The sequence below is a fragment of the Cheilinus undulatus genome, linkage group 19 (assembly GCF_018320785.1).
Source record: "Cheilinus undulatus linkage group 19, ASM1832078v1, whole genome shotgun sequence".
NCBI lineage: Eukaryota > Metazoa > Chordata > Actinopteri > Labriformes > Labridae > Cheilinus > Cheilinus undulatus.
Window position 1 is genome coordinate 10,153,230 of NC_054883.1, and position 24,223 is coordinate 10,177,452.

At 39.5% G+C, this 24,223-nt stretch overlaps 2 protein-coding genes across 7 annotated transcripts in view; one reads left to right on the forward strand and one right to left on the reverse strand.

Annotated features, from left to right (window-relative positions):
- The window catches only part of lmbr1 (limb development membrane protein 1), a 47,676-nt gene extending 29,518 nt beyond the window's left edge, over positions 1 to 18,158 (forward strand). Inside the window, exons 11-17 of the mRNA XM_041814548.1 lie at positions 924 to 1,000; positions 1,499 to 1,576; positions 8,086 to 8,159; positions 8,388 to 8,478; positions 9,094 to 9,160; positions 14,719 to 14,880; positions 17,603 to 18,158. Of these exons, the coding sequence (XP_041670482.1) occupies positions 924 to 1,000; positions 1,499 to 1,576; positions 8,086 to 8,159; positions 8,388 to 8,478; positions 9,094 to 9,160; positions 14,719 to 14,880; positions 17,603 to 17,688 (635 nt within the window). The 3' untranslated portion in view covers positions 17,689 to 18,158. The remainder of the gene's footprint in view (positions 1 to 923; positions 1,001 to 1,498; positions 1,577 to 8,085; positions 8,160 to 8,387; positions 8,479 to 9,093; positions 9,161 to 14,718; positions 14,881 to 17,602) is intronic.
- The window catches only part of rnf32 (ring finger protein 32), a 45,818-nt gene that overhangs the window by 3,569 nt on the left and 18,026 nt on the right, over positions 1 to 24,223 (reverse strand). For 5 of the 6 annotated variants that reach the window (XM_041814551.1, XM_041814552.1, XM_041814554.1 and 2 more), the window contains one exon: positions 22,096 to 22,327. In XM_041814551.1, coding sequence (XP_041670485.1) covers positions 22,100 to 22,327 — 228 coding nt within the window. In that variant the 3' untranslated portion in view covers positions 22,096 to 22,099. Of the gene's footprint in view, positions 1 to 20,568; positions 21,438 to 22,095; positions 22,328 to 24,223 lie in introns of those variants that run through there. The other variant, XM_041814550.1, reaches the window with a different exon arrangement.

The window sequence follows — 24,223 nt, forward strand, 5'->3', positions numbered from 1 at the left end:
TTTCTTAATTTGGACTTGGACCAGAACTGCCTGATAATTTTCCATCCATTTTAGGATATTATAAATGAGGCCTGAGCCTTTTTTCGGGAGTAGGATGGGGAAGGGGGAGGGGGGCACAAAGGCACTTAGGATATTGGACAAGATGCAAACTTTATATTGTAGCAAGCCTTTTAGTGATGTCATTAATTTAGAAGGATGGTGCATATAAAGTGCACTTGGCAAACTTCTCGGGCAGGCAGGGTGGGTGCACTTTGAGAATAAGGAGGACTAACAAGGTTGGAAATGGAGAAAGAAAGTCAATATGGCAAGGACTGGAGGGCAGACAGATACACAGAGTGAGTAAAGAGGAGCTGTGGATGTCCATAAGAGAAAATAAAGTGCAGTCAGTTCATAGTACAGTCTGTCAGCAGTGTCTACAAACATGACTGATGGGCTGTTAAAATAAGAACTCAAACTTTCATCTGGTTTGAAAAGACGACACACATTAGTTACCCACCACACACACGCACACAAGTCTCACCAACATATAAATCACAGAGTTAATATTGGTGCATTTAATTTTATCCAGGATTTATTGTTGTTTCCACAAAATAAAGCAGTAATGAGTGTGGTTAATTAAAGAGGAAGAGCATCGTTTTTAAAAGTTATGAAATAGGTACTGCATAACCTGGAGGGGGTGGTTTCAAGGAGAGTTGAGGTTGTGTTTGATACACATATTCGTGATATGTTTTACCAAACCCACCTCTACAACCCCACTAAATAAAGCCACAGGGCTTGAGCTTGTCTTTGAAGACCATATTAATTAACCAACAGTGGAAAGTGGTTTGTAAAGGGGGATTTAGCTCATCTTTGATACTTGTTATTAAAAAGTTGGTTGTCATAAATTTCTTTAGACCAATAACATCGCTTTTTGTGTCATTCAGAGAGAAGAAAGAAAGCATCAGGTTGGGAGAAGAACTTGCTGTATCCTATAGTGATGCTGATCCTGCTTGCAGGAACGGTGAGTGACCTGTCATTAAGCCCATACTGTTTACTCTTGGCATGTTCAAGCCTGGCAGGTGGCCACAGGGACTAACACCCTATACCTCAAACCCCATCCTCTTACATTTTCCCCATGTTGTCTGGGTGTGGAAACTACTTTTGTTTAATAGCTGTTTAAGACAATGCTGAATAGCCACCTGCAACAACTGTGATTTTCAACAGATTATAGTGTGGGAACACTGTTTATGCTGTCTGATATCGTTGTATAAGGCGTAAAAAGGCCATGTGAGAGGCATGGCACGTGCACCAAACAACCCCCACATTGTTCAGGCTTTGGAGAGCTTAATGTTGGAACAGTTTACAATCACAAGGTGGTTATTATGCATAACCATACTTGCAGATCAGAATGGCCCCAACAATTCAGTTATATCATAACACTGGATACTATGTGGAATTAATCAATCTTTTATAACCATGTCATGTGTAAGCAAATCTTTATCTTCCACTCTGTCTGCAGACAATCTCCGTTCTTATGGTGGCATTCAATATCCTCTACCTTCTTGTGGATGAGACTGCCATGCCCAAGGGATCCACAGTAAGCCTACATTTATACCCCTGTCTCTCTCCCTCCCTCTCTCCCTCTCTAACACACCTACACACACCCAGAATGTAAACTGCTCAGGAGCTCGCCTATCATACCTGCCACGTTCCTGTCGGTGACATAAATCAAATTCCGGATATGCCCAGATGCGTGATGGAATAAAAGGCTAGAGCAGATGTTAATCAGGCTCAAACCTTGTGCCCCTGGTTTTGTTTTGGAAGCTCATTGAAAGTCATTTCACAGCCGTGTGCGGATTCAGTGAGCTTGCTACGTGTCTCAAGTCCACACTGTGTGAATAAGCGGCTTTCTGTCCCTCCTGCAGCAGCACACAGGGCCAGGTGAAGGGCTCTCACTGTGAGGCACACTAACAGAGATTCTCATCTCTGCCTTACATGCAATGTGTTTTAAGCTCTCCTTATCTCATCTCATCTCCTCTCCTCGGCTGTGACAGACAACCGCGTTTGTGCGCGTGTGCTTGCATGTGTGTGCGTTTGTGGTTGCATTCTTGTCTGAGAGCGGAGCAACATAATGTATCCTATTTCTCCCTCATTTCATTTCTCGTCTCGGGGGCATCTGACGGAGCTGCCCTCGACATTCCAATTATTTTATTGAGCAGAGATGTTTTCTTTGGCATGACACATTGCAGAAAATCCCCCAAATTACACTTGTCATGCAGCTTGAAGCTGTCCTTCCTGACAGTGTGGCCCCACTAAATGGTTTACGCGTTTGTGGAGCTGGATGGATGCCACACCTCTGATCTCACAGCACCACGATGGAAGGGGGGGAAGGTCTTGTCCTCCAAAACAATCGATACTGATATGATATCCATCTATCCACCCCGTTAACCCCAGCCTCCAACGCTGAACCTCTCTGCCTCTCTAGCACAGAAATCCCCCCGCAGCTACCTGTGCACTGTCTGGATGGAGATAAGCACAGAAGAGAGAAAGTGAAATAAAGGAGAGTGAGCGACTGGTGTGATGGAGCAAAGAGGCTCAGACTGTGGGAAAGTCAAATGAGGCCCCGATGAGCTGATTGTTGTGGGGGGAAAGCACAATAGAAGTGCTCTGTCAATGTTTGTCTTCCTTTCCCTCTAAGCAGCAGTCCTTAGCATACTGAGTAGTGCCCTGGTTGCCTTTTCCACAGCAGAGGATGGAGGTGAGGGAGGATGATGAGGAAGAGAAGCAGGTGGGAGATGAGAATGCAGGGATGCTGTAGAACCAACAAGAGAACTGAAGAAGAGGAAGGAAACAGGAGCCTCTCTGTCAAAAGACAGGATGAAAAACTACTAAGAAGGAGAATAGTTACCCCCTTTTCTCTCTCTCAACCACACTTAATACTTATAAAATAGATAACTAAATGCAACCAGATCGCAATTCTTACCCAATACTCAAACTTAGATATCACTTTCAAGTGTGCTCAGGCATTCATAATTCTGCTATGACCTTTTAACTTTTATTACCTCCGCCAAGGAGGTTATGTGATTGGCAGGGTTTGTTAGTTAGTTAGTTTGTTAGATTGTTAGCAACATAACTCAGAAAGTTATGGACGGATTTTGATGAAATTTTTCAGGAAGTGTCAGAAATGGCATAAGGAAGAACTGATTAGATGTTGGGAGTGATCTGGATCACCGACTGGGTCCATGAATTTTCTGAAGGATTCTTTACAATTGGGAGATAGGGCTAATGATGGAGGTCTGCGCTCTCCGAGTACTTTTCTAGTCTATAAGTGATTAGAATCCATTCTTGCGATGACAAACATCAGGATTAGGGGTAAGGATTTTGAACATAAGCTATAGCTCATTCTTTTCACTATACCTCTGACTTAAATTTAAAACTAATAACTGTAAACTGATTTCTGAAATGAGAAACAATTTGACAGGATGGTCTTAAAGAGAGAATGACTGCACCACAGGGACTACTGTTGTTCCAATCTTTGCCCATAATGTCCTCAGCTCAACTGTTAAGAAAATCACATGAATGATGGTGTAACTTTATGATAAGATGAAGTGGAATTAAATGCATTAAAAGTACTACAGCCAAAAGAAAGAGGGAGCATAACTCATCTTTTATTCCCATCTATCATCTCTTATGACTTTAATGCTTAACGATGTAGGAGCGCTGTGGGTGGACATCCATAGAGGAATTTGCTCTTGCTGTTCAATTAAAAACTACAAGGGGTTAAAGAATTCATGTTTTCCACAGGTGTGGAAATTATTTTGATCATGTATAAAAAGGCTCTGCAGTGTTTATACCAAGATTATAATTTTGACCAGCTACTGTAAGGGCTCTATTTAATAGCCTCCCTTTATTTGTTTAAAATGTGTTTTAGGGCTACTGTTGAATGGGAGTGAGGCAAAACTCCAGTGACTAAACCATCACTTGACAAAGACTTCTGGTCAAAATGTCAATTTAATCTTTTTTTTGTGGCATTGACCAAGTGTGTGGGAATACCTCTCTTTTTCAGATACTGTCTTTGAATTGCCCAGCAACCACTTTATTTGTGATGTGCTCTTAACTACCCGTTCTAAAGGTCTCTGGAGGCAAAACATAAGGTTTAAATAAAAGGAGGCTTTGACATTTAAGATGACCAATAGTTATGGGCTAAACCCGGCTAAATAAACAATGCAAGAAACTAAAGCCCTAACATCCAGCATGTTAAAGAAAAGAGATGGACAGAAAGTAGTACTGGTTTTCAGTATAGGAAACACGGGCTGGGTGAGTTCACCTGCACGCTGATGTCGTCTGGGCCTCTGGCCTAGTTTGCTCTTGAAGCGTTGCATGGTCGGCAAGCCCAAGCTTCCAGTAAGTTTAAGTTTAGTTTGGTTGAGATATAACTAAAAAAAACAATGAATAGGTTCATTCAAGTCCGTGGGATTTGGTTTGCTGTAGAGTCCGAGTTGGCATCTTCTCATTCTCTCAGTGGCAGCATTACTCCACTGCCTGAGCCTTGTGACGTCTTTTAAAGGTGACACAGTTGCAGCTTCACGTGCACTGCTGTCATGGTGCATTCAAGACTGTCAAACATTCCAACACAGCTTAACCCAATATTTATTTCCCACATAAAAAACAATCCAAAACAATTTACAAAGAGAAAAGAAAGGAAAAGAAAAGGAACTCTATGTAACATGCTTATCATTTCTAACACAAATTAAGCCACAGACTGACACTATGGTGACAGTTTTTACCTTAAAATGAAAGCTACATGAAGTGTTTCCTACACATAGATGCTACTTAAGTGGGCCACCCAGGTGTATTTGCCAACTATTTTTCTTGTTCTTTTATTAAAATCAAAACAAATCCCAATCTAGGCATGCAAAAGATGTATACATGTATGCAACACTGGAGGAGCAACATTTCATGTTAAAAATTAAGTTTTTTATGCTGTTAATATTATGCCTAATATTGGTTTGGCAGCTGCTTGCTGCTGATAACATCCAGTAATTTGGTATCAAGGATGGTTGCAGTATGCTCTCTCTTCAACAATAAATTTTCACATCCTCACCTACTATGATTACAGAATCTCTAGTGAAACATTCAAAAGACGAGTGATGATGTTTAAGCATCTTTAACAATGCACTGCTGATGAATACAGTTCAAAGAGCAGAAACATAAAAAAATGAACCTATGAAATTAGTTGGGTGGGATGACCCTCTCTGTCACTGCTATCACTTAAATAAATTGTCAGTCTGTGAGAAACACTGATGTGAATTCACAGAATCAGCAAACAATTGGAAAAAAAAACATTCTGCAGAACAGTGTGAAGCTGCTGTTCACCCCTCCCACCTGCTCACTTGAATCTTCCTGAATATTTCCCGTTGCATTCACAAATCACCTCACTTTGATATCACATTGAAATTTTATTTGAGGGTAGCCTGACATGCCAGGTAGACTGTTTCATATATCCACTGCATGGGACATTCATCTGGGAATCCTCACAAACAAGGCGTTTGGGAAGGGCAAGGCTTGAAAAAATTCTTGGAAGATGATAGGACCAACCTTCCATCAGAGCAACAAGACTAGGGGTAGACCAGTTTGTCATGTTAACAGAACTAATGCCTAGTTTATTAACATGCAGTTTCACTTTTTTGATATTATGCACTTTTTGTTATCATAACAAATGCATATCAAAATGTATCGCAATGCAAAAATCAGTTATTGGTCTCACACACTACTAATAATCAGTAACGATGTTGGTCCTGAAAAATTAATATCGATTGAATCTTAGACCACACAAAATGAGGTAGTAAACCCTATGCAGCTCTGGTAGTAACCTGAGCTCGACAGACAGGTGCCACCATAGTTTATGGATGGTGGAGCTTGTTGGTGGATTAACTCATACAGAGGCTGGGAGAAGTGCAAAAATATCTTCCTTGCCAAGAGAAGCTTTCAGTGCTGCTCTTTGCTCTTGTTTTAATATAGAAATATGGCCCAGTTCTAATAAAACTGTCGCTATACTATAGCCATAAAAGAGCTTATTGTTACAGCGTTGGCAGACATTGTATTCACTGGCTTAGAGTACAACTAAATCCTGATCAAAACTATCTCAAACTCATGCCAAAGCAGTTTGGGAGAAGAGCTAAACATCTTTTCCATCTTGAAGCTTTCAGTGCTGTTCTTTGCTCTTCATTTAATAAAGAAATGTAGTCCAGTTCTGATAAAACTGCTGCTATGCTATAGCTACATCAAAGCTAAGCGCCACACTAGCGGCAGCTATTGCTATTGGTTGCCAGTACGGCTGAACCCGACCTGTAGCTACTGTCTCATTCTCCTCAAATGAAGCTGATTGGTCAGGTCCATTTTCAGACTGGTTTCAAATTGGAGCTTTGCAAGATGTATTTGCTTGGTAACAGATAGGGAATCTGGCCAATCCGTCAGCTTTGCAAGGTAAACTTGGCTGGCAGGAATAGTCTGAATAAAGTTGGCTTTAACACATGCAGCTCACTCCAGCAATTTAGGAATTTTGTAGGAGTTTTGTGCATTTATGAAAACATTTTTAAGAACATGAAGTTTAAGAAAATTGTTGCAGTCACTTACACAGGAAGCACAGGCTATTATGCTAGCAACCTTTCTATTGCGCAGGTATTGCTAGGTGTTAATCTAACAAGCAGTAAATGCAACATGTCTACTGAGAGAGCCACAGCAGGCAGCACAGACTAATCTACCACTCCCCCTCCGACACACATGCAGACCCCTCCCTCTCCGACACACACAAACACACACTCCATCACCGTTCCTGCTACTGGAATGAAAAGAAGTAAGAGTTGAAAGGAGGCGCGCTGTGAAAGCTAGCTGTCCAAAGTGTGCGCATACATGCATATTGCCAGAGCGTATACACACACACACACACACGATCTTAATGCACGCCCGTCCTCCCTCCATTAATAAATTACATCAGATGCTGTCTGCTAATTCCCCATGTAAGAGAGAAAGAGCACTGCACCATGGCTCTGCAGTAAGCTCCCAGGATGACAGTTGCATAAAAAGGCATGAAACAACCTGCCAGGCTTTCCTTTTTTCTTCAGGCTCTTTTACAAAACAAATCAAGTTAGGACACTCAAGAGAGGTTAGAAAGAAATACAATGAAATATAAATAATGTTCCAAAACTACTTGAAACTGTACACTTCACATTTTAAAACATGTAGGTTTTTGCAAGAGTAGTTAAGACTGTACAGCTCTGTACCTCAGTGTCATGTTGAAGTACTGGGTTTGAGCTGCAGTGCTTTATGAATATGTCCATTTCTACACAGCATTCACAAATAAGGAAGGACTGATTTATAAATACTGTACACTTGTAGTCATACAAAATTAACCCACCAACCTGTACTTAATTATACTTATCAGGCATTTTTATAAACTTGAATCAATTGTATATTAAAAGAAATCACTAAATTTGGGGTGAGTGTGGTCATGTCAGACTTAGATATAACGTGAAGTATTGTATGCACTCTCTGCAACCCACTGATCCCTGAGAGGATCAGCACTGGTGCCAAGTCTGACAAAAGCAAATATTAATCATTTGACAGCACAGATGCCTGGTATGTTTAGCGTATGTAGACGTATGTGTTTTTCCTGCTCCGGTTTCTAAAGGTCTCAGAGGTTTAGGGGTTAGAGGGGAGGTGGGGAGGGTGTTTGCTGAAGTATTTTTTGTTTTGTTGTTTTTATGTTTTTGGCATGCTTTCAGCCCGTGCACTCTCCTTACCGTAAGCAATGTGCCGTTTTTGTTTGAACACCTGTTCACATATTGTATGATCGACAGTGATTTGAAAAGAGCCTCTTTCATCTTGTTCCATTCATTACTTAGCCAATTTGATTCTGTCTCTCTCAAGTAGGGGAAATTCTTCGTGCACAGCGCACTTACTTTGCAGGATTTCTGTAATTGCATGTGTGTGCAACTGCCTGCAGTGCTGTCGTTTCCTGTTTTCCTTTTTTATTTGTGATGTGTTTATATAAGATCAGTGTGTGATGACATTGAATAACCCACTTTTTCTGTCTGTGTCTTCTAGGACCGAGGCATTGGAAACACCTCCCTGTCCACATTTGGCGTGGCACAGGCGGTGCTGGAGATCATCCTTATGTTGTATCCTTTCAGTGACCCCCTCCTTTGTCTGTGGCCGAAGCAGCATGCTCCACGGCCAAGAGCAACATTTTCAGGGCAGCTTTATTTACTCAGGACATAGTTCAGCCGGACACCTTCCGGAAAACAAGACGTGTTGTTTCATCACCTTTTATTGTAGCTGAAAAGGTGCAGACTCAGAAGCTGCTGAGCAGAGAAGTGTTGTTGCTCCTTGATTGATTCGCTGAACAGCTACTTGATGGTGTCCTCTGTCGTTGGCTTCTACAGCCTGCGAGTCTTTGAGGTCCTCACTCCCAGGAAGGACGACACAACCATGACAACAGTAAGGATGGGATGGTGAAGTGGGGGCAAGGGTGCTGAGATTCTTCCTGAGATGCTGATGTGTATTGGACCCCCTGCGTTTCATCTATTTCCTCTTTTATTCCTCTTCTGTCCTCCTCCTTCCTCTCTAGTCAGAACTCCTGCTGCTCACTAATGCTTTCCTCAGAGGCCCCTCAATGGCTTTAGTTGATCTGTCCAATATTTGTTTGTAGGTTGCGCAAACACAGGCAAAGTGCAAGCCCCCTTTCTTGTACATCAGAGGCAGTAGGGGTTTTTTTGGAGGGTGGGGGAGTGAAGGATGTGTGCTCTCTTTGGCCCTCAGTAGCAGTACCCATTCACTTGGTAATGAGTTTGGGAGTGGTGAGGCTTGTTAACTAGCCATGACGCTAGAGTGAAAGGGCTTGAAAGGACAACAGAGAAAACCTGGTAATGAGCAACTTCAGAGCTACTAATTGTACAATATGTGGAACCAATTTAACATCAAGTGCTGTGTGTTTATGTGTGGGCACATGTTTGCTTTTCTTACATGTCTCACAGTTTTGTCCCTCACAGATTGGTATATTATGTACATAAAAGATGTTAAATTTGAAGTTTGATTATCTTCTCTGATCTGTAGATCATAGGATGTTGTGTGTCCATCCTGGTCCTGAGTTCAGCCTTGCCGGTGATGTCCAGAACTCTTGGTGAGTACAGGTGTTTACGTTTGCTTCAAGGAGTGAGTGTAGCCGTGCTTATTTACCAATTCACACCTAGCCTGCATGCACTCATTGAATGTTTAGGGCACAACGGAAGTTTTTTAATGGGCTTTTTCCTCTTTTTAGTTCAGTTTATGAGAAGATCAATGCCAAACTCAGTTAAATACAAAGCTGTAGGCTGTGGTAATAGTACTAACAGTAAGCCCTTTTCACACATGCACTCCTGCAAATTTAAAGAAAATTTCAAGCAGAGATATTGTTCACACACACACAAGGAGGGTCACAGGAAAACAGAGGACAATGCAACATGCTTTTGTCTTAACATCTATGCTTTGTGTAGTCTGATGTTTACACTTTCTCTGCTAAAGTGGAGAAGAATAGGAATGGAGATTATAAATTTTTATTAGTATTGATAGCCTTATTGATCAAAGTCTCTATCGATACCATTATTGATACTTTGCTAACGTTTGGTGGAAAGACAAGATGATGACAAAAATTTACAACAGAAGTGGTCTAAACTGAGTAGTGCTGGAGTTTAAAAGTCAGATTTAGTCTGATCTGTCTATTTTATATACCTCATATACAAAGACATACCTTATATTCACAACTGTCTTTGTTTAAGTTTCTCATCAGAAACTGAATTTACCTTTTTACACTGGATCAATGTTTTTTTTTTTTTTTTTTGAGTAATGGGACTTTTTACAAAGTTTGGGAGCTCTTTTAAGCATTTGTCTGAGTGGATGAAGAAGCAAATTGTCCTGGAGCAGCCAAACCAAGTGTTGTGAATGCATGTTATTCCCAGCACGGGTGGAGTTCTTTTTTCTTTGTCAAGCCGGCAGTTGGTGGTTGATTCAATTATTTGATTTGTATCCAATATGCTTTTAGCTGATGTTCCCCTTGCAAGAACTGAAGTATGTTTTTACACCAGTATCATAAAATGACGTTACACCACAGAGCCTGTAAGACTCGATAGCAGTATTGATAAAGGTAAAATATTGTTGAGTTTTGGGTATTTGACAAACACAGACCCAGCTCTTTATAGACCCATCCCAAGAGAAGAACATGGTGCCAAAGCAGTTTCAGAAACAGAACCTTCCATATCTGCTGAGTGAAGTGCAACACTGTGCAAATATTGCTGCACATTACATGAGCTATTGTGACCAATTTTCCATGCCAATAAAGCCTGTTGACAGATACAAATACTTCAATAATCCCGAGTGAAATTCAAGCATCCAATAGCAGCTTTCAAGTCACACTACATAAAAGATCTTATACATGTTGATAATGCCCCCCATTCCCATGTATGTTAAGCATGCACAATAAAAAACAGAAGCCTTAGTAGGAAAAAATAAGCATGACCCTTACAGATTTAAATCACAAATTTAAATCACAAAAACAAGAATTAGAAATTACACTAATAGAGAAATTAAAGCAGTGTTTTATGGAGGTAGTACAAGTACAGTCATATAAATTCATCTTCCTCTCTCTCACTGTAAATATTCCTGCATATTTTCTGCTGCACTCTTTTATGGACTCACCCTGATGTCTAAGGGAACTTTTGCCATTGAGCTGCCAGGGTATTTCCAGGCTAGCATCATCTTTACGCTATGCTAAGCTAAGGGCTCTAGCTCCCTTTGTTCAACAAAAAGACGTAAGAGTGGTACAAATCTTATCTGACATCACTAAAAAGATTTCATAACATCCTCGCCTCACTTTGCCCCCTCTTCTGCATTTTTCAGTGCATTAACATAAGCTGGTTAAATAGTTCCCCTTAGTGACACTAGAAAGGGTGAAGGGGTAAAAATGACAGGAGAGGCAGCATCACAATGGCACTAATAAACATGCGAAGGGCAGAACACAGCTGTTCAAATAGCTCTACTCCGTGCGTTTGAGTGTGTGAGAGAGACCAACAGAGTGGGAAAATGGGACGGAGTGAGTGAGTATACAGTGACTCACTGGGAGCTTTACAAAATATCAACAGGTTCTGCTGTGTGACGTTGAATAGATAAAAAGGAATAAATGCATGAGACGGAGCAGAGATGAAAAAAGGCCTCAAAGAGAATGAAAGAAAGACATGCAGAAAGTTGAGTGTGACGAAGTGAGATGTTAAGAGACAAGAAAGGGTTTTGTGTGTTGATGTGTTGTTTTGTTCATGTCAGTGTGAGAAACATGCACTGTAGAGGATGGGGATCTGTACAACAACAGAAACATATGCTTAAGTCTGGCAGTGTTTAGAAATAGCAACAAATATAGTTGTCAGTACCAGAATTTAACATTTCTGTTTGGGACTAATAAAAATAATACAATATTAATGTTTTTTTTTGTTGTTGTTGCTGTTTTCATATGTATTCATTTATTTAAAAGGGACAAGGCACATTGATAAACATATGTACTAAATACACATGTAAATATGCTGAGTAAGCAAAACTGCTCATTTACATCTATAGTCCCTTGGTAGGTAACACAAAAAAACAATTAAACAATGCTTGAAATGTGCAAATATGCTAAAAGATAAATGTGAACTTTGCTTTTGCTTGATACCAAACAGGCTGAAACATCTTAAAAAGTATTGAAAGTTGATAAATCAATTTTGCAAATTCTTCTTTTACATTTTAAGTGCAGAACAAAACTTGAAAATGTACTTCTAGATTGTGATGTTACTACTTTTAGGCCCCTTCCATGAAAAATCAGACCTTTCATTGCCCGCTGCTTTATGGTATCAAAGCAGTGTCTTTTTTTTTTTTTATCATGGTCTCATCTCAGAATGCTCCAAAAAAACTTAATTTGCATACAAGAACAAATGCTACTGTCATTTTCTTCTCTATGTTGTCACTGTTTTATACCATGATCAGCACAAAACACATATGCAGCTGTGTTGCCAATGTAACAGGTCAAAAATTGAAAATACAACTGGGTCTTAAAATGTAAGAAGAGGGTCTGAGAAAGGGTTTTAAAATATGTTCAATTCAATGTCGGATTTTCTGAAATTACCCTGCCACAGCAATAACAATAGAAGCCCTTGACATCCAACATTGGAATATCTTTTTTTTCAACCTAAAGTGATTAGTAAACTCCTGCACGCAGCCTAAATGTACAACTATTGACATGAACCAATTGTGAAAATTTGGGCTGACACCTGTTTTAAAAATGAACAAAGGTTTTTCATCATTTCTTTTGGTGTAAAGACCAGTACACATTAAGGGCGACGTGAATAAACGGCACAAAAATGCAAATAATTCTGGGGTGAATTTTGTTGCGCCTTTCTATGCACATCAGGGGCAGCAAAATTTGCGGAGAGATTATGCAAATTCTAAAAAAACTTTTGCACTGCCAAGGTCTACTGTTTCTTTTCTCCTGCCTTCTGATAAACAGTAATATAAACTGGAGCGGAAGATTAAGGAGGTTTCTCCCTCTCTCTCCTCCAGTCTGTGCATAAAGGCATATTTATGCACAGCCAGGAGGTCAGTGCTGTTTTGTGTCACTGTTTCATTCATGGTGTCAGCCAAGTTTGCTAAGAGGAGGGACCAACTTTTCATTACTTCTTTGTTAAATATTATAAACTAGAAAAGCACTCGGAGAGCACAGACCTCCGCCATTAGCCCTATCTCCCAATAGTGAAGAATCCTTCAAAAAATTCCTGGATCCAGGTGGTGATCTGGAGCAGTCCCAAAGTCTAATCACTTCCTCCTTATGCCATTTCTTACATGTCCTGAAAATTTAATCAAAATCCGTCCACAACTTTTTGAGTTATGTTGCTAACAAACTAACAAACAAACCTTGCTGATCACATAACCTCCTTGGCAGAGGTAATAATGATATTAATAGCACAGTTGAGGTTCACTGTGAGAGAAGTTAACTCTTTTTTTTCATGTTTGACCAAAAAAAAACCCTCTTCTCTGCATCAGCAGTTATGTGTACTAGCATTAATTTGATTGGTCAGCCTAAATAAACATTAATTATGGATATTTCTGTATGACATATTATCTGCTACTGACCAATGTTTGTTAACAGCATTAGCCAATACCAATGCTAAATCAAAGCAATGATCACCTTAGGCTTCCCTTTCTTTTTCTTGAGCCTGACAACGAGCCCATTAAATAATCACAGAACACTACCTAGTCAGCACCTACCTGTAGATAGGGAGAAAGAGAGTAGAATATAGTAGAGCATTTAGCAGCTAAAGTGCCAGATATTTTCTTCAGGCAGTGACCCAAAACAAATCTAAAAGAGAGCAAATAATGGATGTCTAATCATTGGGTTGGCAAAAACATGATCTAAAGTCAGAGATAAAATTTCTCAATGACTGTAAATGGAAATAGCTGACATTAAATAACGGGCATACTGGAACTCTGTAGTTATGCCTCATCGACCCATCCTCCTGCCTGACAGTAAAATCCATTTACACAATGAAAACTAATACACACAAGCACATGTCACATTCATGAGTTTATTAGCCATCCAAAACAAATGTATGTTAATTGTGGCTTGTTGCTTCTTTATGAAAGCTTTAAAAGATAGATAAATACCTTCCATGTTTTGATTTTAACATTTGTTAAAGCCAAAAGCAAGGAGCTTGCATTAAGTGTTCCCTGCATGCAGAGAAAACAGTCTCTGTGCCTTACATCCCTGATGACATGTGCTATTTGGATGTATGACCACTTGCATACTAATGCCTGCAGCTCTCCTACTGTAAGCCTGTGAATACAAATGTCAAACATCTTTTTACCCCCAATTAGATTTTCTCAGATTACCAAACGGAGATCAAAACCTTGGGCAGTAGAAATGGATGTAGCCAGACCACAGTGGCAAGCTGTATTGACTGGGGTCTCCATCATATCTCTCCCTGGCTCTTCAAAGGCAATTTTGTTAAAGGTCCTTGATGCTTGCAAACTGCTTACTGCTGCTGTAAATACATCTCTCCAGACACTGAATCGATTGGGCGGTCTAATTGACGACAGAGGTTGTGAAGATGTTACCGGAGAAGTAGAATGTGAAGAGACTTGTGCTGCTCCACTGATCATTCCTACATAGATAAAGCTGTTGTGGTTGCATAGATTTAACATAGTGTGGCAGGAGATTCCTTGGCATGTAAATGAACATATTGTACACATCAGGTTAGTAAGTGCTGACTTTTATCCCTGAATAACTTTATTTCCCTGAGATAAAGCTAATCCATCCTTGTGGTCAAGTACAGGGATAGCAACATGGACAAACCACAAAGTGCAAATGTCTTTCCTTCCAATCAGCTGGAAAGTTTTGTATGAGTTTGGTGTTAAATAAAGTGCAACGAGATTTCTGCCCTCTTTCTCTGTCTGAGGATCCTGCATGAGAGAGATGAAGTCCACCTGCACACCTTTGCAGCTATACTTAGTGAGCCATCCTTTCAAGTTCTCCTGGGAACAGCAGTCTTCACCAAACTGCCAACACGACACAATGTTTGCAGTGCGAAGAACCGTGTTCTTTTTTAGGCCGCGTCGATTTGTTACATGAGTGTACTTTTGCTTTTTATTCCAGTGATTTGATTTGAATCTCTTCTTTCCTCACAGGTATCACCAGGTTTGATCTCTTGGGAGACTTCGGGAGATTTAATTGGCTGGGAAACTTTTACATTGTCCTTTCATACAACCTGCTGTTTGCAGTGGTGACAACGCTCTGTCTTGTGAGGAAATTCACCTCAGCTGTACGGGAGGAGCTTCTAAAGGCACTAGGTAAATGTACCTTTATTTTTCTTGTGTTCTTAGTCAGGGGTGGGCAACTGGCAGCCCTCCACCACACTCATTGCAGCCCCCAAAGTCAATTTCAAATGCTAGTTGATTATAGACTTAGAGGAAACATGACAAAATCTGCCAGGAAAGCATAAAAAATGAAACATTTCTCATACAGTCTTTGAATAGTTGTGTATGTTTAGCTCTTGAAAGAAATTAGAAGAGTTAATTGGTTGTAAATGTTTCTATAGAAATTTTTTATGCCTCACTTAATGCAAAAGCAGCCTCGAAACAGATTAAATTCTTAATCTCATTTAATTAAAATGTTCTTTTTTCACTAGAGTTCAAAAGCATAAATGTTGGTATTATAAATGATCATGAAAGCAACATATGCTTCCTCAGGTTTCCTGCACACTTTCAAACATCAAATTTAAGACTTTTTAAGACCTAAACTAACAAACAAAAGACCACTTTTTGCACGGCACAATGAAAAATGAGATTTGTCCGTAGGCCGGCCCAGGACTGAATTTCCTGATTAAATGCACTGTTTATGAAATGTCAAACTGTATAGGGAAAAGACATTTTTTGGTCATAAACGCTCAACTTTGACGATTTCTGGCAGTCTGTATTCTATCAGTAAACTCTAAACTGATGTCATAACATATATTGTAGCATTTGTGCTGAGTTGATTCTGTTTATTAAAAAAGAAAACAACATGTTAGACCTGTCAAAATGAGGATAGGCTGTTCACATTTATAAGCAGGCAACTTGGTAACGCTGGGGTTTAAAGGGGACATATTATGCAAAAATCACTTTCCAGGCTTTTGTAACAGAAATACGTCCTCCTGGCCTGTTCACAATCCCCTCAAGTACCAGAAAAATCCATTCCCTTCCACCCTCTCTTTCTCCCCCCTCCAGAAAATGTGTGCTAAAACAAGCCATTCCCAGATTGAGACCAAAGGGTAAAATATGTCCCCTTTAAAGACTTGGTCTAGTGATTCACAAAAGTAAAAGGACATTTTGAGCACCCAACACTTAATTTCTTGTATTTTGGTAAATATTTATGACACATTTTGAGGTGAAAATTCAGTTAGAAATCCAAGTTTATTGATTAATAATAGAAGACTGGTATTCCTTTATAAAGCGTACTTTCTAATTAGCTTTAATATGTTGTTTTTCACATGTTCATTTTAAAATGATTACTTATCTAAAACACAAATCACATTAAAGAAGCCTGTTTCCAACTTTGATACATAAAAAAATCTAATGCTAACTTTACATAAATTCAGTCATTAAATAGTATTATTTCCAGATTTCGCCGAAAAAGGGTTAACATGTTAATGTTGCAAAAGACAAATTAAAAATAAATAAATAAATGATACACTGTCAAAGTTTGAAAACCTTAGAAAATCTGGCTGTAGCATGCTAGCTCTACCGTCTCTCTCACTGCATCACGGACGGTTTAGAGTTTCTGAGATGATTTGTCTTATTTTTGCCATTCAGTTTTCGATGAACTTATTAACTTCACTTATTATTTTTAATTAATCTGTTTGTCTAATTATTAATGAGTCTTTTTGTCTAAGGATTATGTGGTGACACTTCTTGTGACATGGCACAGCTTTGCTTTAATGCGCTAAAATGCTTTGTTGACATGAGATGGCAGCTTTTTGAAAAACATACATAGCCATAGAGCTAAATATCAATTTATTGGGTATCAAGGCGCACTGGTCGGCAGAGAGAGGGAGAGAGATGCAGACATGGAGAGCCTATGAACTTTTAGACAGAGAACTTTAGCTACAGTTTGAACCCTTACTGTATAGCGGTCACGTTGCTGTCACTGTTTAATCACTGTTATCCGGGGCAGCCTTTACTAATGATGAGTCTTGTCTGTGTGATTGAAGATATTTCTTCTTCTTTTCCTCAATTACTACATTAATATCTCTCTTACAGATAGTACAAACTGCACTGCTGTAAATGGCATTAACTGTAACATGTACAAGCATATACACAAAAAAAGAATGGTTAAACCTGAAAATCTAGCTAGATAATGAAGATTGGATAAAGACACGTCTTGGGCAATGTGCTCTCTAAAATTTAAGACTTTTTAAGACTTTTTATGGCCTGCAAAGGATCCACAGGAACCCTGCTTCCTTTCATTGAAGTATTAGTTATCCCAGTGGGAGAAATGACAATCAGACAATATGTGATGATTTGTCCCTATGGCACTGACAACAAAATTAATGTGTCCATCTTGGTACCCAAAGTTGCCCATCCCTGTTCTATATGTTTACAACCAGCACCTGCTGAAAAAAAAAAATTCTGTCATGGTTCATCTGACAATCCCACTTTTGCTCTGTCAGATGTTTGGAGTGATTTTCATCAGTTTCATAACAAAAGTTACATCTAAAAATACTGACTCCATCAACCTTCTCTGGGCTGTGAAGGGCGGTCATGTTTACTCCTCTGACAGCATGACCAGGAGTGACAAAATGGGAGAAATTCCTTGAGATCCAATGTGCTGCAGGACTGACATGTGACAGAGGATGGGGCTAGTCTCAAAGGCTTGTGGTGACAGGCCCGGGGTGTTTGATACACAGGATGGGATAGGGTTAGAAAATGTCAGACAGAGGCAGTGAGGAGGAAAAAAAGCACATCAATACCTCTGTCTAAGTGAAAGTCTGAGGCTTTTTAATGAGATTTCTCTCCCTTATCTCCCCCTGCCCAGGTCTGGATAAATTGCAACTGTCAAACAGCCCTACAGACCCTGAATCTGGGAAGATCTCGGCCAACGGGCATCAGAAAACTCTGTGAAATGGACGATAGATCAACACACGCACACGTACACACACATGCACACACCTTAGCACAGCCAAAGGGAGATTTCGACAGTACTGCCTGACTGCTGAAAGGTGAAAGGGATTGGAAAGAACTTAATAAACTCGGGCAGTGTCTGACGGATGCTGCAAATGGAGGCTGAGAGCAATTTAGCTTCGTGACATTCCATCCTCTGCATCTCGGATGGAGGCTGGGACAGAGCCAGGGATGAGGCTAACGGGTGAAATAGACTGGCATCACTGCAGTGACCTTGATGTTGACCTCAACTGCGACTGTGACTTTAAACCACCCATCTCTTGCTTCAGGGGCCCTCTCCCACCCCCCAGCTTCTCTACCTGTTTTATCCTTCTCACCATAATCTAAGACAAAAGCAAGAGGAATATGCTGGTAAAATAATGCACCTTTTGTTTTTTTCTAAATTCTAGCATAAAGACTAAAGGTTTCTCTTCCATTGTCCTGCTCTTCCTTTATACACAGTACATAAAACAGACCTGGAGTATTCCATTAAGACTCATTTTTAATGTCAGTATGTCCACTTGAATCAGTATCACTGATACATGAAGCATTTTCAGCATTTGATCTTTGATTGTTATATGAACTGATACAGGAATGATAAGGAGTCAATGTGTCAGGCTTGATTTGTTGAAGCTTAAAATGTGAAAACAAAATGTGCTTCATGAAGCATGAAAGTCATTTATTCACACTAGTCTCATTACATTAAACAGCACGGCAATACAGTTCACGTTTTATGCATTAGCACTGTCGTCATTGACAGGCCTCAGATTTTAGCACTCCGCTCTCATTTGTCTTTTTATTTGGCTTTACTCAAGTGCGCTTTAACTTAATTGATGATGTCATTAGAAGTAGTATGAGAACTTTTTTAGGTGCTCTAGCTTAGACTTGAGCTACTCTCCAAATGGAAAACTACAAGGGATAAGCATCCTCAGCTTGGAGCCAACCCTGTGGATTTATGTTCTGAACTTTTAATATGCAAATGGCAAAAAAAGAAAAAAAAAATCATCAAAGTTTTGCTCATCCCCAAAAAATCTGTTTTAAATTGACAGGGCACTGAAAATTTGAAATTTTATCCTTTTTGTAAATGTTGTATTTACATGTACATATTCTATTGTGTTTCATATCTCTTTTGCATAATTTGGATGTAAATACTGGACTCTCCCTATGCCCCCTGAGGGTCCGACTCACTAAGCTATCTGAATTTTGTTGTACATATTTTTTTACAAACACCTAAATCTAATGCAAACCTGGAACAGTCTTCACATACAGAATGCAGGAGTGAAAAACTTTGCAGCCGTTAGACTCTGTGACTCAGGCCCCATTTACATGTTGTTGTATTGCTGCATAGTTTTCTGAACTGTGACGTTCTTTGTCTCTAGGACCACCTTAAATGCCTTACACAACAAGCATCTCGCAGGCTTAATGTTAAGGTCGTTTCTTGTTCTGCATTGTTTCTGTACATGTACAGTACGTGTACACTGTTTGTAGACAGTCCCACTGTGATCCCTGTACGCTACAGTTTATAGTCTAAAGCCAGCTGGTAAAACATACACATCGCTTTCTGCCATGAATGTCGTCACAGTAGTGCTTATCTAGAGGGAGGATCTATTCTGAGACTTGTTCATTACCCGTAAAACTTGAGCATTTGCTAGAATAGGCTTGAGTGATCTAATGGTGTTGATTTTATGGTCTAATTGGTGTCATGTGTTAAAATAGTGGCTAAAATGATGTGATTCAAAAAGGCAGTAAGAAAATTTTAATTTTAAATACATTTGAATTTTTATTTCTTAGGTCTGCCATTGGTTTAATACAAAGACTGGATTTAAAGAAGGAAATGTGCTACTCTTAATAACTGAATGCATTCTGAAGCCATTTTCTCAAATAACAAATCAGACCAGGGAATGTTTTATAAAAGGTGACTTAGACATGTTAAACCATCTCAGAAACACAGGAGGAGCATGCTTCTGCTCATGAAAGATGTCAGTTCAGGAGTTCAGGTTGATTTACATTTACCAAAAGAAACATGTAGTGGATTATCTTGTTCATTTGTTTTGTGCATTTCTGTAGCTACTTTACTGACATTTAAGGCCATGCTGATAATTGGACAAAATCAAGTGAGCCCAATTGATATGGAAGACCAAAAAGGATATTATAAATTGGCATTGGAGAATTTGAATGGTTGAAAGTCAAATTTTAAACTTAGTCTTGATGTACATTAACTCATATGACTTCAGTGGATATTCCAACCAGCTCCATCATACCTGGCAGGAAAATCAAACATTAATAAAACACCACAGTCACACTCCCTGCTGTAGTTCAGAGATTAAAAAGTGACAGGGCCATTTTCTATTCAAGCAATCTTTTTACAGTACATCTGTGTTGTGGGGTTTAAAGTTGAGAGTTGGCCTGTACTGTAAGTGAAGCAGCTTTTTTTCTGTCTATATGTCAGTTGGTCTCTGCATGTAATTTTTGGTACATGTCTTGTGAATGTATTTTTTACAATTTCTCAGTTTGCTAAATGTTCGTTTCATTATTTTTGATGTTTTGTGTGTTTGCAAATAAAAGTAGAAAAAAGCTCTGGAAACATTTTTTCCTTAGTCATCAGGATATTTTGGACCTCAAAACCAGTGAACATATTGGGGGTGGAGGGTTTTAGTAACCATTCTTTAATTATCTAAATATGAAAGATGGTCTTACATGTCTTTGTTTATACCACAAGGCGATTTTCAGTAGCTGGATAGGCCTCTTAAAATGTGAGGGATAAATGAAAAGTATACCAGCTTTTCCAGGAACCAATAATGACATGCTGTTAAAAACTTCAAAAAAGTTGACCCCTCACAATCACAATCAAAGTCAGCTTTACTGCCAAGTTTATTTACATTCAAGATATTTAATTCATTTTCTTGTGCCTAACATTGGATGTAGAATAAGCAAAAAGCGTGTAAAAAGTTACATTAAAACTAAAGGTTATCTCCCAATTTACACAGTATAAAAACCTAAGGAAATGTTTGAGCTAAGTCAGGAATTGTAGTCTTAAAGAAGAATAATCAGAGCCCTGCACAGGAATGGACTGAGAGGTTACAGACCAAGAAAAACTCATTCTGCAGAAGAGACACCTTCAAGCCAGACTGAAGTATGCTAAGGACAACCTGGAGAAGCATTATGCATACTGGAAGCATGTCCTCTGGTCAGACGAGACCAAACTAGAACTCTTTGGCCATAGAGATGTTGCTTATGTTTGGAGGAAATAAAGGGAGTGGTATATAACCCAAAGAACACCGTCCCCACAGTGAGAGTTTTATACTGTGGGGACGCTTCAGTGCATCTGCAACTGGGAATCTCATAAAAGTGGAAAGATCCATGAAGAAAGAATGATAAGTGAAGATTTTGAAAGAAAACCTTAAGCAGTCAGCAGCAAAACTGGGTCTGGGTTGTCGCTTTGTCTTCTAACACCACAACGACCTTCAATATAAGTGGTTCCTGGTGAAGAGCTTACTACAGAAGACCAAAGTGAACTTTATTGACCAGCCTGCTCAAAGCCCTGACTTGAATCCCACTGAAAATGTGTGGGGCAAACGGAAGACCCAAGGTCCATGCCAGAAGACCATCAAATCTGGAGGAGCTTGAGAGATTGGCCAAAGAATAATGGGCTGGGATTCCTCAGAAGTTGTGACTGAGACTTGTTGAAAATTACAACCAACGACTGCAGGCTGTTATCCAGCAAAAAGGAGACACAGCTGAATATTAGTATCAGAGGCCTGATAAGTTTCTGTGAGCAAAGTAAAATAATGTTAGCATCTAAAATAAAACTAAGAAAATCTGTGTTAAAAATTCCTTGCTCTGTTTAACTGCACTTTGAAAATACTTTAAAAAAAAATCAAAGGCAGGCTAAAATCTTGCATACACGTGTGCAGGAATACGTATGGTTCAAGTATGACATTACAAATTGTGCATACTAGTATTTGTCTAGCCCAGAAGAACCTTATATTATGAGCTAGTCATGTTCTCTGGTTCATTGCACTACTTAACAGTCAACCGACTTAAATCAGTAACTGGTCTCAGCTGTTATGCAACCACAAGGGGCAGCAGAGAGTAACCTTCCAGTTCAAGATTTTTTGGGGGTTAATTGTTTATGAGATCAGAGCAACTGAGAGACTGTCATGACATATTTCATACTAGTATGAAAGCTAATGGTCAAGGCTCCAGCAATATTTGGGATACTACTCATGAAGGATATGAAGCAGCCTAAGTCCCATAATGTTGGAAATACTACTCTACCAAGTCAATTCAAACCCCATCAGTCTGACAACACTTAACTGAAGATACAAATATGACTTCATTAAAAAATCTTTTTTGCTTGCCAAGTACCTGTTCAGATGAGTTTTTTGTGGTAGAGAGATCTGCACAGGGGACAGGAGGGTCTGTTCTCTACAGTGAAAGCCTCAAAAGCCTCCAGACAGAGCTGGTGGTAGAGATGGGAGCAGGACAGGAGCACGGTTGGTCTGTGTCCATGGGTGGATGTACATGCTTCTGGTAAAAGGCTTGAGCTGCACAGTGCTGTCAGGCAGATGGGGCAATCTCTGACATCTCTCTGGATAACCTGTTGAAGATGGAAACCGACTTAAGACTACCTTTTCAATATTCACATTTTATTAACACCTTGGTCTGGTGCACAGTCAGAGGTACAGTGCTGTAAGAAAGTACTTCCCCCTTCCTGATTTTTCTTTTTTGCACATTTGTCACACTTCAAATTTCAGATCATCACAAATCTTAACATTAGACAAAGATACAAGATGCAGTTTTTAAAGGATGACTTCATTTATCAAAGGAAAAAAGCCATCCAAACCTACCTGGCCCTATGTGAAAAAGTAACTGATCCCTAAACCTAATAAGTGGTTGTGCCCCCCTTGGCAGGAGCAAATGCAAGCAAGCTTTGGCAATAACTGGCAATGAATCTTTTGCTTGCCGTGGAGGAATTTTGGCCCCCTTACAGATTTTTTTTTTGGAAATTCAGCTACATCAGAGGGTTAGAGCATGTCTGGTCTGTTTAAGGTCATTCTCATTTCTACTGGATTTAACTGGACTTTGACTAGGCAACTCCAAAACTTTTATTTTGAGATGGAATTGCTGAATTTTTTTGGATCATTTTCCACTTGCACTGATGGCCAGACATTGTCCTTCTGGATTTCTGGTAGAGAGCAAAATTCATAGTTTCATCAGTTAAAGCAAGTGATCCAGGTCCTGAAACGGCAAGGCAGCCCCAGTCCTTCACACTTCCACCTCCATGTTTGACCGTTGGCATAATGTTCTTTTATGAAATGTTGGGTTATTTTTATTTCAGATATAACATTTTAACCTTTTGTCTCATCAGGCCACAGAATATTTTCCCAAAAGTCTTGGGGATCATTAAGATGTTTCTTTGCAAAGGTGAGACGAGTTTTCTTTTTTGGTCAGCGTTGTTTTTTTGTCTTGGAACTCTCCCATGATTGCCAGTTTTATCAAGTCTCTATCTTATTGTTGAATCATGAACACTGATCTTAACTAAGTCAAGCGAGGCCTGCAGGTCTTTTGAAGTTGTTCTGGGTTCTTTTGTGACCTCCTGGATGAGTCGTCAAAGTGCTCTTGGAGTAAATTTGGTAGGCTGGACACTAGTAGGAGGGTTCACCACTGTTCCACATTTTCTTAATTTGAGTATAATGTCTCTCAATTTGGTTCAATGAAGTCCAAAGCTTTAGAAATGGATATGTAACCCTTTTGAGACTTATAGATGTCAATGACTTTGTTTCTCATTTGTTCTTGCATTTCTGTAGATTGCAGCATGATGTGGTGCTTTGTGAGGTCTTTTGGCATACTTCACTTTGTCAGACAGGTTCTATATAAGTGATCTCTTGATTCAGGAGAACTGGCAGTTTTCAGGCCTGGGTGTGGCTGGTGAAATTGAACTCAGATTTCAGAAAAATATGGTTGTTGCAGTTAACTCATGATTTAACAAGGGGGCTATTACTTTTCACATAGGGCCAGGTAGGTTGAGATGGTTTTCCCCCTTAATAAATAAAATCAGTATTAAAAACTGCATTCTATATTTGCTCCGGTTGTCTCTGTGCAGTATTAAAATTTATTTGATGATCTGAAACATTAATTATGTGTGACAAATATGCAAAAGAAATAAGAAATCAGGAAGGGGACAAATACTACTGTATTTCCCTGCCATTGCCATTTCATAACGAAGAACTCTGCTGGCAACCACCTGTTGGGTTTGATCAGACATGAGGTGATTACATGTTTATCATGATCCTTATGAAAACAAAGCATCACACACACTGCTCCATGTGATGTTTCTAATGTTTCATAATAAGCTACATACAGCACTATAGAGTTTGCACCTGTGAAAAAGGTGCAAGGTATGTGTTGAAAACACATTCACCGTTTGATACTCCATGTCAAGGCTGAGCCACTCCTGCCTTGTGCTCAACCTTTCGCACCAGATAAAGGAGGA